At 53.6% G+C, this 15,811-nt stretch overlaps 1 protein-coding gene across 8 annotated transcripts in view; it reads left to right on the forward strand.

Moving 5' to 3' along the window:
• The window catches only part of SHANK3 (SH3 and multiple ankyrin repeat domains 3), a 368,779-nt gene that overhangs the window by 239,453 nt on the left and 113,515 nt on the right, over positions 1 to 15,811 (forward strand). For all 8 annotated transcript variants that reach the window (XM_074869549.1, XM_074869547.1, XM_074869554.1 and 5 more), the window contains one exon: positions 6,340 to 6,415. In XM_074869549.1, coding sequence (XP_074725650.1) covers positions 6,340 to 6,415 — 76 coding nt within the window. The remainder of the gene's footprint in view (positions 1 to 6,339; positions 6,416 to 15,811) is intronic.

A 15,811-nucleotide genomic window follows, 5' to 3' on the forward strand; every position in this document is an offset into this window, starting at 1 on the left:
ACAGAGCAAAATAGCTACCAAATACAGCAGTGGGAAGCACGATGTACAAAACCACGAGTGCACCGCGCTCCCGCGCCAGGAAAAATGTGACCTGCCAGGATGTGACCTCGGTCTGCATGGTATCTGAATAACCCGGCTAGAGCTCCCCCCCCACTGCTGGGGAAACTTAACCCTATCCTGGTTAAACCAGGACAGTTTTATATCTATTTTTTAAAAAAAAAACAAACGAAACAACGAACCAGAAGAAGACGACCCGTAGCAGGGTGGTGTTGTCATGCCCCTTCCCCTGGTGCTGCGGAGCCTCTTCCGAGAGCCATGTCCTGCTGAGTTCATGGGGCAGCATCTCCAGAGCGAGCAGTTACCTGGGGAGCTGCTGCTGGTGCTTCCCCCGACACATCGCGGCCTCGGGGAGGCTGTGGGCGAGCACTGCCTGCCCCAGGCACCCCGGCCCCACGCGGAGGGCAGGCGAAGTCCCAGAGTCCCCCCATGAGGGCGTTGGGCTGTCAGAAGCAACTACAGCTGCCTGGATGGCACTTCTGGAAATACTGTTGCTGCAGAAATGTGGGTAAATCCACATGGAATAGCTGTGGAGACCTTCTGCTGCACATCCCCTCCTTGGGCCCTGCCCTGCTGCGTTCGTGACTTTAACTGATCTCCCCGCTCCTCTCTGGCTGCCAGCCTGGCCGTTAAGTCCCCGGGAGAGGTAATGCACAGATGCTGCTCTCTGACTCATAGTTATTTGAGAGTAGACTTTCATTTTATTTGCATTTTTTCAGTTACAGATAAGCTGAAAACTCTAACAAGCATAATTGTATTGCAAGCATAACTCATAAATTAAGGGCAAGAGGGACTAATACAATTATCTCTTCTGTGCATTCGTGTAACGCGGGCCAAGGTTTCACCAAATGTATCATATCTTGTATGTAAATTATTGTATGATACAGCAAGGCTCCTAAAAGTATTCACTCTCAGAGAAAAGTTGTGTTTGAACTCCATAGGATCAGTCATGGGGAAAGCATAAATTAGTTAACCATTCCGCATAAAATACAGTAATACCACAAATCACTAAGTAAATACATTCTTGGGCTTTTCTCTGGTTCCAGTCAGCAGATGCAGGTGCCGCAGGGACGTGAATTAGTTCACTCTCCCGGCAGCCCTGTGGGAAGGGGAAGAGTCATACTTCAAGGGTTTCCGTGCTTTCTTGCTCTTGAAATAAGGCTCGTGGCTGCAGCGGGCAGAGCCCCCGCCTGGGCAGGACCCGCTGCTGCCCCGGGAGCGCGGGCCAGTGGTGGCCGCGGCGGGCGATGGGGGCGACGTGCTCCCGCCTGCGCTGGCTCCTCTGCGCGGGAGCGTCGGGCTCCGCTCTGGTCCCCGGCACTGCATGTCCCCCCCCAGCACAGTTCCGTGTTGCTTCTGCAGTATTTCCCTTTCCTGTCACCGCCGGCGCTCTGCGGCCGCCCCAGCCAGATTGGCTGCCTGGCACGGAGCCTGGAAGCGGCTTTAATCGTGGTGGCATCTGCTCGTCGGCCCACTCGGAGTCAGGCGCTGGCGAGCGCCGCTCAGGGCGCGTGGGTGAATCCCCATGGGCCGCAGTGCTGCGGCTGCCGCGCCGGGGGGGCAGCGGGGCAGGGGGGCTGCTGCTCGGACCCCGCAGCTCCCCCACCAATTCCTCGATTCTCCCTCAATTCCTTATCTGCCTCACGACTCGATGGTTTGCGCTGACCTTGACCTCTCCGGTGGTTTGATGTAGCTCTTGGGTGATAACCGTAACGTCCCTGCTCTGCGTCGAATGGTTAAAGAGTTCAGTTTCCAAAAAACGACTCGTCATTCTTCGCCCAGAGCTGCGGTGCCGCTGCGCTGGCCCAACGGGCGGGCGGCCAGGGGCACGGGGAAGGTGCCTGTTGGGGCCTTTGTTTGGGGTGCTTCTGCCTGTCCCCTGGGAGAACGCCTGCTGCTGAGGTGCTTGTGACAGAGGAGCAGTTGGTCAGAAACAGATGATGGAGAAGAAATTGCTGCCAATAATTTGAGGTGCGTAAATCTTGCATTTAATAAGATTAACTGGTATTTAGAAATGTAATTCCAACATTCTGTAGAAACAAAAAGGTGCATTTTCACATTCTATAAGTTATTTTTTTTTCTCTTTGCAACCCAATGTTGGTGCCTGAGAAGAGAGAGGATGGGGGCAGTCCAGGTGCTCGGGGATGCCTGGGAATGCACCCAAGCTTCTTGTCAGTCTGCTCTGGCCCAGGAGGGCTCTGTTGGGTCAGCCCGTGTGAGCTGCTTCTCTCCCAGAACCTTTCCTGTGGCACGTCCAGACTGCCCCTGGCCAGCCACGGCGTGTTAACATCCCTGTGTTTTTATCTAATGTTAGACTTACGTAGAGAGAATTGCCTTTTAAAAACTCGACCGAAGCGCTTTGCAGGCAGCGTACAGCGCAACTCCAGTACAGCCTGCGCCCATCCACATGCTCCTCCTGGTTTCCCAGCCATAGTTTTCCGGCATTCGGTATTCCCCATTCCCGTTGCCCTGCCTGTGCCAGTCCTTTTGGGCTGCCTGTGCTGCTGCGTGCGTCAGGATGAGCCCCTGCCACCCCCTGGCCCACAGGGCTCCCTCTTCTCTAAATACAGAGCCTCCCTCTCCACCCTGTCCCCAAGCACTTCGCTCCTCTCCATCCATCAGCCTCCGTCCCCGCTGCCTCCGTGACGGCTCCATTAAACACACGCTCGGCAGCGGCTATATTTAGGAGTCGGGAAGAGAACGAGCCTTTGGGCTGCGGACAGCCCATAAATCCAGCTCTTGTCACCAAACCACTGTTCTTTTATCTGGAATGAGATCGATAGAGGTGTTTGCAGATGAGGTACAAGTGTCTGTGCACGCGTGGAGGGAGGGAGGGGCTGAGGAGGAGGAGGCAGAGTAGGGTGGAGGAGTGGGAGGAGAAGGGGCCGAAGCACCAGTGCGCGGGGCCAGGGGAGCCGGAGTTCCTGAAGGCAGGAGTGGGGAGAAGTGAGGCGGGAGGGGGGCACCTGCCTGACCAGGGTTTGCTGTGCTGCAGCATGTCCCTCCCTCCCTCCCTCCCAGGGCTCTGAGGGGACTGCAGACGTCTCTCACGAAGCGTCTTCGTGTGCGGTGAGGTGGAGAGGGTGGATGTGCTCGCCATCACCGTCGTGACCCGTGGGGGCTGCGCCACACCAGCACCTCCATGGGACCCCTCTTCCTCCCCACCTCCCCCCTCCCACTTTTCATACATCCGTGTCAGGTTGTATAGAGTTGTGGGCGCCAACCTGTCTGCAGGTGCAACAAACGAGGCTTGTTCTGATGTTTTAGGTATTTTTTAGGCCTCTGCAGTCTTGCCTTATTCCCCAGCGGGAAGCGGTGGGGGAGCCCCGCCGTGCCCGGGGTGTGCGGGCAGAGCCAGAGCGGGGGCTGCTCCTGGGCGCTCCCGCAGCAGCAAGGAAGGAGCCGGTGTGTGGGGCAGGTGCTTCCCCGCAGCACGGCCGCAGTGCGCTGGGGGTAGAGTCTGGTATATCCCCACCACCACCCCCCTGGAGCTGAGAGCCCTCTGCAGGGTGAGGAGCTGCCTCAGATGATCCGGGCGAAAGGGTTGTATCTCCTTTAACTCTGCGGCGTGTTGCTGTGCTGATCAGTCCCTAACACCTCTCTTTCTCGGTGTAGCTTGTCTCTTCGCCAGTAAGATTTAACTCCTTGGTTCTTTGAGACAGTTTTTCCCAGGACCGCAGGGACGGGGCTCGGTGGACGACCACCTAATCAGAAGATTCACAGGGAGCCATCAGCCCCCCTTGCACCATCAGGCTCCAAGAAATCTCCCTCCGGATTAGGTAAAGGCATCAGGCGACATGCAGCGGCGAGGCTGGAGCAGCGCGGCGGATCCCCCGGCTGCTCCCTGCACGCGATGCCCCCGAAACACTCCCGAGCCCCGGCACCACAAGGGGGGCCGCAGCTCGCCTGGCGCCAGCATCCTGGTCCACGTGTCCTGGTCCCCCCCTGTGCCGGCGCTCGCTGGGGGTGCTGTGCCCTTGCATCTGTTGGGGGGGATCGCTGGAGCACCTGCGTTCATCTCTGTGATGCTGCATGTCCCGTGCCTTGGCGTCTCACTGTTTTGACCACATGCTCCTTGGTAAAATAAACGTTCTGAGCACGCCCCCCCTGTACGCTTGTATTTGCTCATGAGGTGTATACCTGTACTGCTCTGCTAATGCACTATGCGCACTGCAAAGCACACGCAAAAATACAAACTGAAAAATAGCGAGATAAAGATGGGATAAACACCACTTAAAAATATTTTAAAATTTTATTAATGGTACAAAAAATGTTTTCTTCCCGCACCCCAGGATTGTCTGGCGTGCCCCACTTTGGAGGCTGCTGCTGCAGGAAGGAAAGCCAGAACCGTAAAGCATAGGGTGTTATTCCGGGGGGAGCAAGTGCCAGCGTGCCAGGGCTGTGCTTCAGCTCCTCTGAGATGGAAAAAGCTAAAAAAACCCCAAAACCGCAAATACGCAAGAGGAGCAGAAAAACAAGAACCAGGAAGGGGAGAAAAGCAAGGCTGTGTTTCCAGTAGTATAAACAAGTGCTGCATTTGGTGGTTTTAGTTCTAAACTTTGGAAAAGTTAATTGTTCTTTCAGCCTTGCCAACAGTAAAGGCGTTTTGCTGCGGGAGGGAGGCGCGTGCCGCGGGTGAGTTCCCCAAGAGCAGGGCGCTGTGCGGTGCCCGTACCCTGCGCAGAGGCACCGCCGGGGCCGGCAGCCAAGGACGCCCCGTGCCGGGCGGGGTGGCGGGTGCTGCTGCCCCGAGGGCTGTCGCCTGTCCCCGCAGTGGGAAACAGCCGTTGTGGCAACTGGGGCAGCATTTCCCTCTAGCCAGCAGCAACGGTCTCATCTGGTCGTGAGACCGGGATGAGAGGTTTGAGAGTGTGTCCTGTCCTGAGCTTAAACAGAGCTTGCTGGATCAACAGTGCTGTAATAACAGGAAAAACCACCCCCCTGCTTTTGCAGCCCTTTCCCACTGGCTGTTGCCATTCTGAATCCCAGTGCATGTTCATTTTGGTTGTTACTGCCCCGGTGCAAACAGTTTGTGTCCCTACTGAAGAAGAAAGGTGAGTCTAGTCTGTGCTTTGGCCTTTATTTCCTCTCTTACTCCTCCCCTTTGCACACTCCTTCTAGCCGACGGCCCTAGTCAGCTCATTTAAAGACCTGCTGAAGTTAAACCTGACCAGCAGCCTGAGGTAGCGTGAGCAGCACCGAGGGCTTCAGAGGAAAGTGGTGAGACAGCAGAGGAGTGGAGTTACCTGCCCCGTCCCCCCGCTGCAGCCACGGATGGGTTGGCTCAGGGTAACGTGCCCAGTCGGGGTGGGACGAGGACCTTGTTGCTCTCTGCAGGACGAGTGTGCGGCAGCAGTCCTGGGTCATGCAAGATATTGCTTTGGTGGTGTGATGCAAATTCCTTCTGTGTATGGAGACTGGTGGCTGGGAATGTCTGGCTTAAATTCTCCTTTTACATCTCTGCCATGTCTCCTCTTAAGCCGTTCGCTCAGGCTGCGTTTTAGATGCCTGCAGTGGCACCTCTGTCTGCGCAGCCGTGGGTCGGGCTGTCCTCCCTCAGCGGCCGCAGCTGCAGGCCCTGGCATCTCTGTTGTCAGATCGGGCTGGCAGGTTCTCTGGCTTCTTCACACTTCTGAGGCAGGCAGGGAGGCTCCTGGGTTCTTAAACCCTAAAGGGGAGATTCGGTCCAACAAGTTGGACCTGAAACACCTGCTGCCCGGACGTCGGCCAGCGCGCTGCTGGGGATGTGCCAGTGGCTAATAGATGAGAGGTAGCAGAAGTCTCTCTGCGTTCCCAGCTTTCCCTGCTGAACTCCTGGCAGCTGGTGAGCGCAGGGAGCACCCAGGAGGAGGAGGAAGGCAAAGCAGGACTGTTGCCCCTCTCCTGCGGGAGCTGCGTCCCTCTGCGCTGAGGCAGGCGAGACTGATGTGGCCAACGGAACAGGGGAAGGGATCTGGCTGCTGCCCGGGACGTGGAGCACGTGTTTGCCTTACCAGTGTGGGTTCTCGCCTGGGAGTCTTGGGGAAATTTGATGCCTTGATGTGGTTTAGAAGTTTTGGTGAAGAGATCTTATATTCATGGAAGCTGCTTGTGAGCACACGGGACCCTACACAAGCGTGCGCAGGACTGACCACGCTGTCACCCGTCTGCACACAGATCACGGGTGAATACTTGCATGGAGGTGGGGTTCACCCTGTTTGTAGACACGTCGGGGAGACAGAGACAGCAGAGAAGTGTTCCTTTAACTCTCAGCTTTGTGATGTGTCTTTTTTTTTCTTGTAGAAACCAGAGAAGACAGAACAAAGCGTCTCTTCCGACATTATACTGTGGGCTCTTACGACAATTTCACCTCTCACAGGTAAGCGTCGGCATCTTCGCTTTGTGATTACGAGATTCATTGCCATGGAAAAAGTAACTCCTTTTCCTGAAAGAGCAGTATTCGTTGTTTTGATTTCATGAGAAGGAGACTTTTCTGGTTGTTTTGGTCAGTTCAGTTATAGTCTAAATTATAAGTCCTAGATAAAGCTTAGGCGAATAAGATGTTGAAGCTTCGGGGCAGTCGGGCTTACGTCACACTTGAGAATTTTTGGTGTGCTCCGGGAGCTGAAGAACATGCGTGGGATGCAGGTGCAGAGTTACAGCTTGGCTCCGAGGGGGAGGAGAGGGTGCTGTTTGCAGGGATGGCATGAGGAGAGCCGTGACTCCAGCCCGTCGGCAGCACCGCTCTGCGGCCGGGGCGACGGGGCCGTTCACCGGCTGCTCCACTCCGTGGAACCGAGCGTGCTCGCCTCAGCGCGGAGCCCGACCTGTGGGAAGGTGCTCGGACTCGACAGGGAATCGGTGGCGAAAGCCGGAGCGACAGCGCGGGCTTGGGCTTGGGCGCGCGTGGCTGGCGACGTGTTCGTAGGAGGCTGGGCTGCAGGGACGGGTCTGCTGGTTGGATTCAGGGGTATCTCTGGGCGCTGGGTTCTGTGTTGGAGGGGGAACGTAGGGTTACTCCGTGGAATACGATCTCTGCTTGCAGTCCGGCTTTAGCGCTCTTAAAAACTAGCTGTCGTTAAAGTAATTGGGTGGGCATTATTGCTTATGACGTGACAGCAGCAAATTGTGGGAATTCATTATACAAAAGCTGTTATCCTGACGTCTTGGAGCTTACCCACGAAGTGGTGAATGTGTTCTGGTTTACTGAGCTTCTTACCCAAATCTGTCTCCCTGGGTCTGAGCACTTTCTACTCAAAATAATGTGTGTGACTTGTTTTGATTTTCAAAAATCCTGTGACACGCTTCTTCAGGGCTGTTTATATTCTTAACTGATCATGGTGTGAAAGAGAAAATGCTGCTCTGACTCAGAAAAGAGTGAAGAAGAAAAACAGAGGAGAAAAATGGTCCGTTTGCACCATGGCCAAATGCTGCAGGGAACCCCCAGAAGGTCTGTGCTGGGGTCATTGGTACCATAGAAATAGGTCAGAATTTGCAGATAAGTCAAAATTACATTCCTTAAGCAAAAGAAGAGTAGGTGGATGGGATTGCATCAGGCTGAGTTGATAAACAATGCGATAATAAAATAAATTTATTCTGGCGCATGCAAGATAACACGCACCAGAAGAAGCACTGGGAGGTACTCTTACCTATTAAAGATTATTCAGCTCTTCATAATTCCTTAGGAATAAAGATCTGACATCACTGTGACATCACAGTGAAAACATCATCCTTAGCGCTGAGGCACAAAAAACCGGACCAAAGAGTAGGTCAGAAAGTACGATGAAAGCAGTTGTGAAGGAGGGTCAGTGGTGACACTGGGTACTGGATGATAAAACAGCACAGAAAAACAGAAAGTAATACATACGGGGAAAAAACCAGTGGTAGTATTTCATATGCACTGAAGGCGTTGGACTGGCTTCTGCTCAGGAACAAGATTTGGGGGTTACTTTGATTCCAGTCCAAATCTGCAAAAACAAATTGAATTTTTTGAATTGCTAGCAAAGGAAAAAAGAACAAAATGGAAATTGTAATTATGAATATCTTTGTATAAATCTGTACTATACCCACATCTTGGAACCTGCGTGCAGTTCCGGTCTTTCAGACCAAAGTAACACTTGAGAAGCTGGCAGAGAAAACTAACGGGTTCTCAGAAGTGTGACAATCTTCCATAAGAGGTGAGACTAAATAGACTGAAATGCTCGAGCTTGGGAAATGATGCTGGAGGAGAAGGGCTTTGGTAGAAGTCCACAAATGAGTGATACGGAAAAGGTGAACCAGAGACAGTTGATCTTTGTATCCTCCCGTGCAAGAACGTGAGGTACTGAATGGAACAAGTACGTGGTTCTTCACCTCATGTACAATTAACCTGTGCGGCGCCTTGCTGAGTGACGCACTGAGTGCTAAAATCTGACAGGGGTTCAGAAAGCAGCGGGACAAATGCAAGGAAGAAAAATCATTTGCAGGCTTCTGAATATGAAGCGTCCATGTCCGCCTCAGGGACTCGCTTATCACGCGGCAGTGGAGGTCGGGAGCGCGTGGCGGGGAAGCGTCGCTGTGTTCTTGCTCTGCTTCTCTTTCCTCGGCGTGTTCCCACTCTGGGCTGTGGCTGGCAGTCGGGAAGACATGGGCCTCACACGGCACGGGCGAGGTGGCCCAAAGCTTCTCTGAAGCCCAAAGAGAGGTTTGCTAGCCCTACAGGGAGCGGATCTCAAGGCGTGGCCTTGTCCTTGATACCTTCTGTGACTGCTGAAATGGCCGACAGTGGTCCTATTCCTGGGCTCTCAACTCTTCACTCTGTGATAGAGGAAGCCTGGGCATCTGACCTGAATGTCTTGAGAGCAGGCTTTAGCCTCTTCAGGAACGGCCCATCCTGACAAGTAGGAGATCAGGCAGGGGCAGCAGAGGCCTGCGGGATGCACGGGGAGCTCCTCCCTGAACTCAGACTCAAGAAGGAGGTGTCCAGGGAGTGGGAGGTGTATAGAAATGCTGCCCAATCCTGCCAGGATGGGGTTAGGAAAGCCAAAGCCCACCTGGAGACGCATCTGGTGAGGGATGTGAAGGGAAACAGGAAAGAATTCTGCAAGTGACACCAGCAGCCAAGGGAAGACTAGAGAAAACTTCTGTCCACTGCCGAATGGGGTGGGGACCCCAGTGATGGAGGACAAGGAGAAGGCTGAGGTACCAAATGCCGCCTTTGCCTCAGTCTTTACTGGTAAGACCAGCCTTTAGCAATCCTTCTGCAGCGAGGTGGCTGGCTCGTTGGGTGAGGGCAGAGCGGCGGATGTTCTTTATCTTGACTCCAGCAAGGTTTTTAGCGCTGTCTCACGTAAGGCCCTCAGAGATAAGGTGACAAAGTACGTTTACGTAAGCGGAGAGGGAGGCGCATTGAAAACTGTCTGAATGACCAGGCCTGGAGGGTTGTGACCAGTGGCACAAAGTCCAGTTGGAGGCCAGTCATTAGTGGAGTACCTCAGGAGTCAGTACTGGGGACAATACTGGGGGCAGTACTGAGCAACACCTTCATTAACGGCCTGGGGCAGAGTGTTCCCTCAGCAAGTTTGCAGCCAGTATGAAACTGGGAGGAGTGGCTGATGCAGCGGGGGGTGTGCAGCCATCCTGAGGGACCTGGGCAGGCTGGAGAAACGGGCACGGGGGAACCTCCTGAAGTTCAACCAAGGGAAGCGTAAAGTCCTGCATCTGGGGAGCCTCCAACTGGGGACATGTTAAAAACTTGACTGGCCATGGTCATGGAATTATAGAATGGTTTGGGTTGGAAGGGACCCTTAAAGGTCATCCAGAAACCCCCCCGCCATGGGCAGCGCCATCTTCAACTCGATCAGGCTGCTCCGAGCCCCGTCCAACCCGGCCTTGAATGTTTCCAGGGATGGGGCATCTCCCACCTCGCTGGGCAGCCTGGGCCTGGGCATGCTGCTTGAGCAAGGAGCTTGGGCCAGATGATCTCAAGAGCCCCCTTCCAAGCTCAGCCGTTCTGTGAGGTTCATAACTGGCAGATGTGGACTGATGCAGCTTTTGACTCCTCTTGTTGAGCTGCGTCTCCACAGTTGTGACCCTGCTGTTGGGACAGTTATTTCTGGAATTGCACGTGCTCCCAGAATCCCTTCCCAGCTCAGGCCCCTTGTCCAGGCCCTTTCCTTCAGGCCACTTTGTTTTCTGTGTAAGGCAAAACACAAACCATACTTAGAGAAATGTGCTCGCCTGTGGTCTGCGGGTCCTATGTTGCTGCAGAGGAGCCCGTCTTGGCTCTGGCATGTTCCTGTTTTCCCTCTAAGCTGGGGAAAATCCCCTCCACCGCCATGTGCAGGCCACAGGGGTTTTTGTCTGAAGAGCCTGTGATGAGGAGGAGGGTGCTGGGCAGGATGGTGGAATGGAGTTGTCTCCCACAGGGGAGTAAGTAGCCATCCCATCTTCCTAACTTAGTGTCCCTCATGGTAGAGGGCAGTGGGGAGCAGAGTGTGTGGGTTGTTCTGGTGCTGGCAGTTTTGCCCAGAGTGGCCCCGTTTCCCCAGAACTGACTGGCAGAGAAGGGGGGGAGGTCGTGTGTACGTGTGCACCTTCAGCTGCACCCATAGCCAAGAGGAAGAACACGTCCTTCGGCCCTGAAGTCCTCCAGGGCTGTGTCAGGAGGATGTCAGGGCTCTTCTGGACCCAGTCATCTGGGTCCCCTTGCAGATCATAGTCTAGCTGGTCTTGGCGCTCGCCGGCAGTTGCTGCACACAAAGCACTGATGAACTGGATAAACTGGACTGCCCTGCTGAAGTGAGACTGGGGTCTGCTGGGACCAGTAACAGTGCCGACACCGGCTGTGAAAACTTGGGCTTTTGACAGATTTTGGTGGGTTGAATTGGAACAGACTGGAGGATTTTTAACCCCCAGTATGGTGCGTAGTCACACAACATGAGGCGTGGGGCCGGCCGCTCCGGAGCAGCTGCAGGTCCCGCAGGCCAGCGCCATGTGCTGCACGGTGGCCAAGGGCAGGTGCTTCGTGTGGTTATGAGAACAGAATGAGCAACCCAAAATATTATTCCTGCCTGCAGCAATTTTCCGTTCAGAGTCTTCCTGAGCCAGAGGCAATGTCTTTGTATTTAATAGCCTTTAATGGATCGTTATTCCGTTAATTTGCCCAGTGACATGCGCCTTGAGTGCTTTTACTCTCCTGAAATGGAGAAGGAGCTCGGGTTGGCTTTGGTGGAGACGGTGAGACGGTGGTGGTGCTGAACGGGGGGGTGCTGCGCCTCCTGCTCCTGCTGTGTCAAAATACTTGGAGTGTGGTGACAGGAAACGAGAGCGAAGTTTCTGAAAGCAATGACACGTGCTCGTCGTTCATCGTAGGCTGTTCTGAGCGCGAAAGCGGAACAGCCTCGCCGTTCAGCTGGGGACAGCCGGCGCGAGGCAGAAGCCGGGGCTGCCTTTGTCACCTTCCCCGAGACCAGGCGCCGGCCTTGCCAAAGCCACGCAGCACCCACCGCCCCGTCTGCAGGGGTGGGGGCACGGCCGGCGCTGCCAGGGCTGTCGGCCACCCGGCCAGCAAAAGCCACCCCACGACGGAGGTGCCAGGCGGCTGCAGAAGCACCGTTTCGGCAGAAGCTTCTCGGTTTGCTAGAGTTCACAGCGTGGCTGTTGCTGCCGCACCGAGATGGCAGTGGTGGCCGGGCTGGCGGCCTGGGGGGAGCGGAGCCGCCGGGGGCGCGAGGGCAGGTTTTGTCAGTGCTGCGGGAGGGAAGCGGAGGTGGCCTCCGACACAGGCAGCTCTTGGGTGTGGGGGGTGGTCAGGAGCGTGGGATGAGGATGCACATGGTGGTTTTAGGATCACCCTAATAAATAGCATAAAGAAAATGGATTTTTTTCCATTTTTCAAAAAATATTAAAAGTTTGGGCCAATAGATTCCCTGAGAGCAGAAATTAAGGACTAATTAAGGTGCTGTGAGATCACGGCAGCAGATCGATAAGCGCTCTCCTGCAAATCGTGTTAATTCCATCATCTCTGACTTCACTGGAGGTCTCAAACGTGGGAGAAGATTAACATAATGGTAACGTTTGAGGAACAACTTAAAAGTACTTGAGAAAATTACACACAAGTGACTTTAGATTTCAGGAAAAGCCTTTGCAATAGTTGCGGGTTTGAATGGATGCCCCGTGCAGCAGAGCAGGGAACAGCATCCACACGGCTGAATTGCAGATGTGGGTAGGGGATGTATTTTACTCTTTTTTGGCTTAGTAAGGTGAAAAGAAAGCTACAAATATATGGAGGGGTATATTTGAGAACATGCGAAGATACTAGGCTGTATACTGAATAAAAGTATTTCCTTTTGTGGAATCAGCCTCTGGGGCAGCGACGTTCCCGAGCTGTAGCTTCTCCAGCACGTTGCCGGTAACGGCCGGTGAGGGACGGCGTCCGCGTTGGTGGAGGGCGAGAGCCTGGTCGGGACAGGCCCCCACCTCTCCCAGGTGTCACCTTGAAGCAGAACTGCGGTTAAAAGAGCCTGAGGCTGCTCCGGAGCTGAGGCGTGCTGGGGTGCACCCAAGGTCACCGGAGGGCACTGAGAGCCTTCCCCAGACCTCTGAGGCTGAGGAGCATGGACAGGGCTCAGCAAACCTAATCTGGTCTGAAATAGGAATAAGGCAAACGGGGGGAGAAGTCTGAGCTCGTTCTTACCACAAAGAGGCAATCGCAAGGGGAATTGACTTCTCCGATGAACTATGTTAAGGGAAGAGATTAAAGTGATTCAAAATTAACTCTATAAAATTAAGAGCCCACATTCTACATGGCACAACTGGGAAGGAAAAGAATTGGGAGCAATAGACAGTTTAGGATTTATTTTTTTTTTATTATTCATTCACAGGGATTAGTTGACCAGGGAGAGAGATTACAACCGTGAGTATTCACAAGCCATCTGGATGGGGCTCCCCTTAGAAGAGAGGAAAAACATGAAGAAGTCTCTAAGCAGGGTTTTCTGTGCCCTTAGATGCTGTGACTGGCCAAATATGTCATTACACAGAATTACAGAATAATTGAGGTTGGAAGGGATGTCTGGAGGTTTCTAGCACAACTGGCTGCTCAGAGCAGGACCAGCTAGATCAGGTCTGCAAGGTTGGAGGTCCCACAGCCCCCTTGGGCCCACGTTCCAGTCTTGTTTCCAGGGTGAAAAAGTTTTCTATATATCTCATTGTGATTTCTTGTGTTTCAGTTTGTGTCCATCCCCTCTTGTCCCGTCCCCACGCGCTTCCAAGTCTCTTTCTCTCCTCTGTACATCCTCCCATGAGGGAGATGGAGGTGGCAGTGAGGTGTCCACCAGATTTTCCTCCCAGCTGAGGCAGCCCAGTGCTCCCAGCCTCCCCTCATACACTTCAGCCCCTGTCTGCTCAGGGGGACTGAGTGAGCAAATCAGTAGTGTAAGTGATTGGTAAAACCACCTAGAAACCATTGGGACTGCACCAATAACTTGCTGTTTCTCCTTCCCCCGCCGCAGAAGCAAGCGGTGCGCCGGTACTCGTGTTTGCCCCGCATAGATGCAGTTCAGTGGCTGCCGTCTCCTCTTCCCCGGGTCCTGTTCAGGGTCACCCCTCCCGGCAGCATGGCCGTAGCTCACACTCCCCCATCCATACCAGCATCTCTGCCTCCTGTCGGGGTTTCACCCCAGCCGCAGCTAAGCCCATCCTCTGCACGCTGGGTCCCACAGGCTGTGCCGCGCCAGCATGGGGACGTATGAGCCAGAAGCTGGTTCCCATCCTTCCAGACCAGACCACGTCAAAGGGCTCGCTCTGGATTTCCTCACTGTTTCATGGCTGCACGTGGCTCTGGGACAGTGCCCTTCAGTCTTTTCCATTCTGCAGCTTATGCACTGGCTGTTGTGCCTCGTCAGTCCCTGGTCGCTGTTAGTTTAGGATTATGGAACCCTCCCCGATCTCTGCTGCGGCGAGTTACCATCCAGAAGGCACGCAGCAGGCAGGGGTTGGAAACTGCATCGGCTTGTTCTGTCGTTCTGTCTAGTTGTGACTCACTAGTCAGCCTGGAGAGAAGCCGTGTTGCAGGCGGGGCTCAGCAGGGGGCATGGAAGAGGCCTAGGAAATGGCCTGGCAGGGCAGGGTGTTGAAAATGCCCCTGCAAAAGGAGTTTTGTGCTTAGAAACGGGGCGGGGGAATGAATCTTTGACAAAGGTGTTGTGCAGCTTGAGCTGCTGGTCAGGCGGCGGCAGCTGGTCGGGAGACTCTGCTTCTGGTGTATGGCAGGAGATGGGCTTTATCGCGGCAGGCCCGTCTGGTTGGGAAAAGGTAATTTTCACTGGGCTAGTGCAACCTCCATTTCTATAGCAACACGAGTGCAGAGGGAGAGAATTAAATCTCTTCTTGAAAAGGCTTCTGTATAATCCCACTTGTCAAATTAACGCGCCTTCAGAATAGTCTTTTAAGATCTTTCGGTGAACACTATCTTTTGGGACCACTTACCTCTTTCACAGCGAGTTTCAAGAACATGAAATGTAAGAAGTGAAACCCCCCCAACCCCGTGCTTTCCCTCAGCAGTCCTTGGGCTTTGGTCCTCTGCCAGATGGCTCAGCTTTGCCTGAAATTTAGAATTTCAGCACTGGTGGGTAATGCGAGGCTTCGTGGCCTGTTTTACACAAGAACTAGGGGGGGGTGATGATCTAATGAACTGATGGCAGCAGAGTGCAGCCAGCCAGCGTGAGCTGTTGAGGAATGCCCAAGCTGAAGAGCTCCAGCCTTCAGAGCTGCTTATTCATGATTGAAGGAGTGTTGGGAAGGGGAACTGTTTACTAAACCCCATTCATTCTCCTCTTTAAAAAAATATTCAAGAAAACTGGTTAGCAGTTTGAAAAGCAGGTCCTGGGAGGCTACAAACAATCTATCCAAAAATTATTTGCCAGGTGCAGAAAAGTTACAGGGTTTCCCTTTAGCTTTTCCTTTGCAGCTAAGCGGAGCGTGCCGTGCTCGATGTCACTGCCGTGAATGTGGTGGTGGGTGAAATGCTGGAGCAAAGGGCTTCGGGGGGCGGGGGGGGGGGGACGGGGGACAGATGGCACACCCCGTCCTCAGTGTTTCCCAGGAGGCTTGGTCAGAGGATCCTGTTTTCTGCAGTGTATGTGCACCGAGTCTTGGTCAGGTAACGGGCAGCATACAGCCAGAAATTGCAAGAGGTGGCAACTGGTAGAGCTGTTGGTCACGGAACAGCTCGTCTGAGACTAAAGACTTTCTGGCTCCTGCTGTCTCTCGGGTTGAAGGTCTTCGAAGCATGAACCTGCTTAGCAGTGGGTTCCTGTAAGGTGTTTTACTCTGAGAGGTTTTGGAGTCATGCGGGTAGTTTTCAGCAGGCATCAGCTGGGCAGCATCTGATGACACACAGGATGTTAGGAAATAGGAAAGAAATAGAAAGTCTACTAAAAATAGAATTGTACTTCTATGTAAATCCATGGTTTGACAGTCTCTTACTTGCAGTTGTAGTTTACCCATCTGAATAAGAAGAATTAGAAAAGATTCAGAGGCGACCAAAGCACGGAGCACTTTTCATTTCAGAAGAGATTAAATAGACTGGAACCTTCCGCTCGGGGAAGAGGTGCCCAAGGAAGATTTGACAGAGTTTTATGAAATCATGAGTAGGCAAGGAGAAGGTGAATATGGAACAATAGTGATTTCTCAGTACAAAGGAATGAGGTGGCACTCTGTGGAATTAGCAAGCAGCAAGATTAAAATAAAACAAAGTACTTTGTCACACTGCAGGTGATTAAATTGTAGAATTTAT

This window comes from Strix uralensis, chromosome 5, assembly GCF_047716275.1.
Source record: "Strix uralensis isolate ZFMK-TIS-50842 chromosome 5, bStrUra1, whole genome shotgun sequence".
In the NCBI taxonomy this organism is placed as follows: domain Eukaryota; kingdom Metazoa; phylum Chordata; class Aves; order Strigiformes; family Strigidae; genus Strix; species Strix uralensis.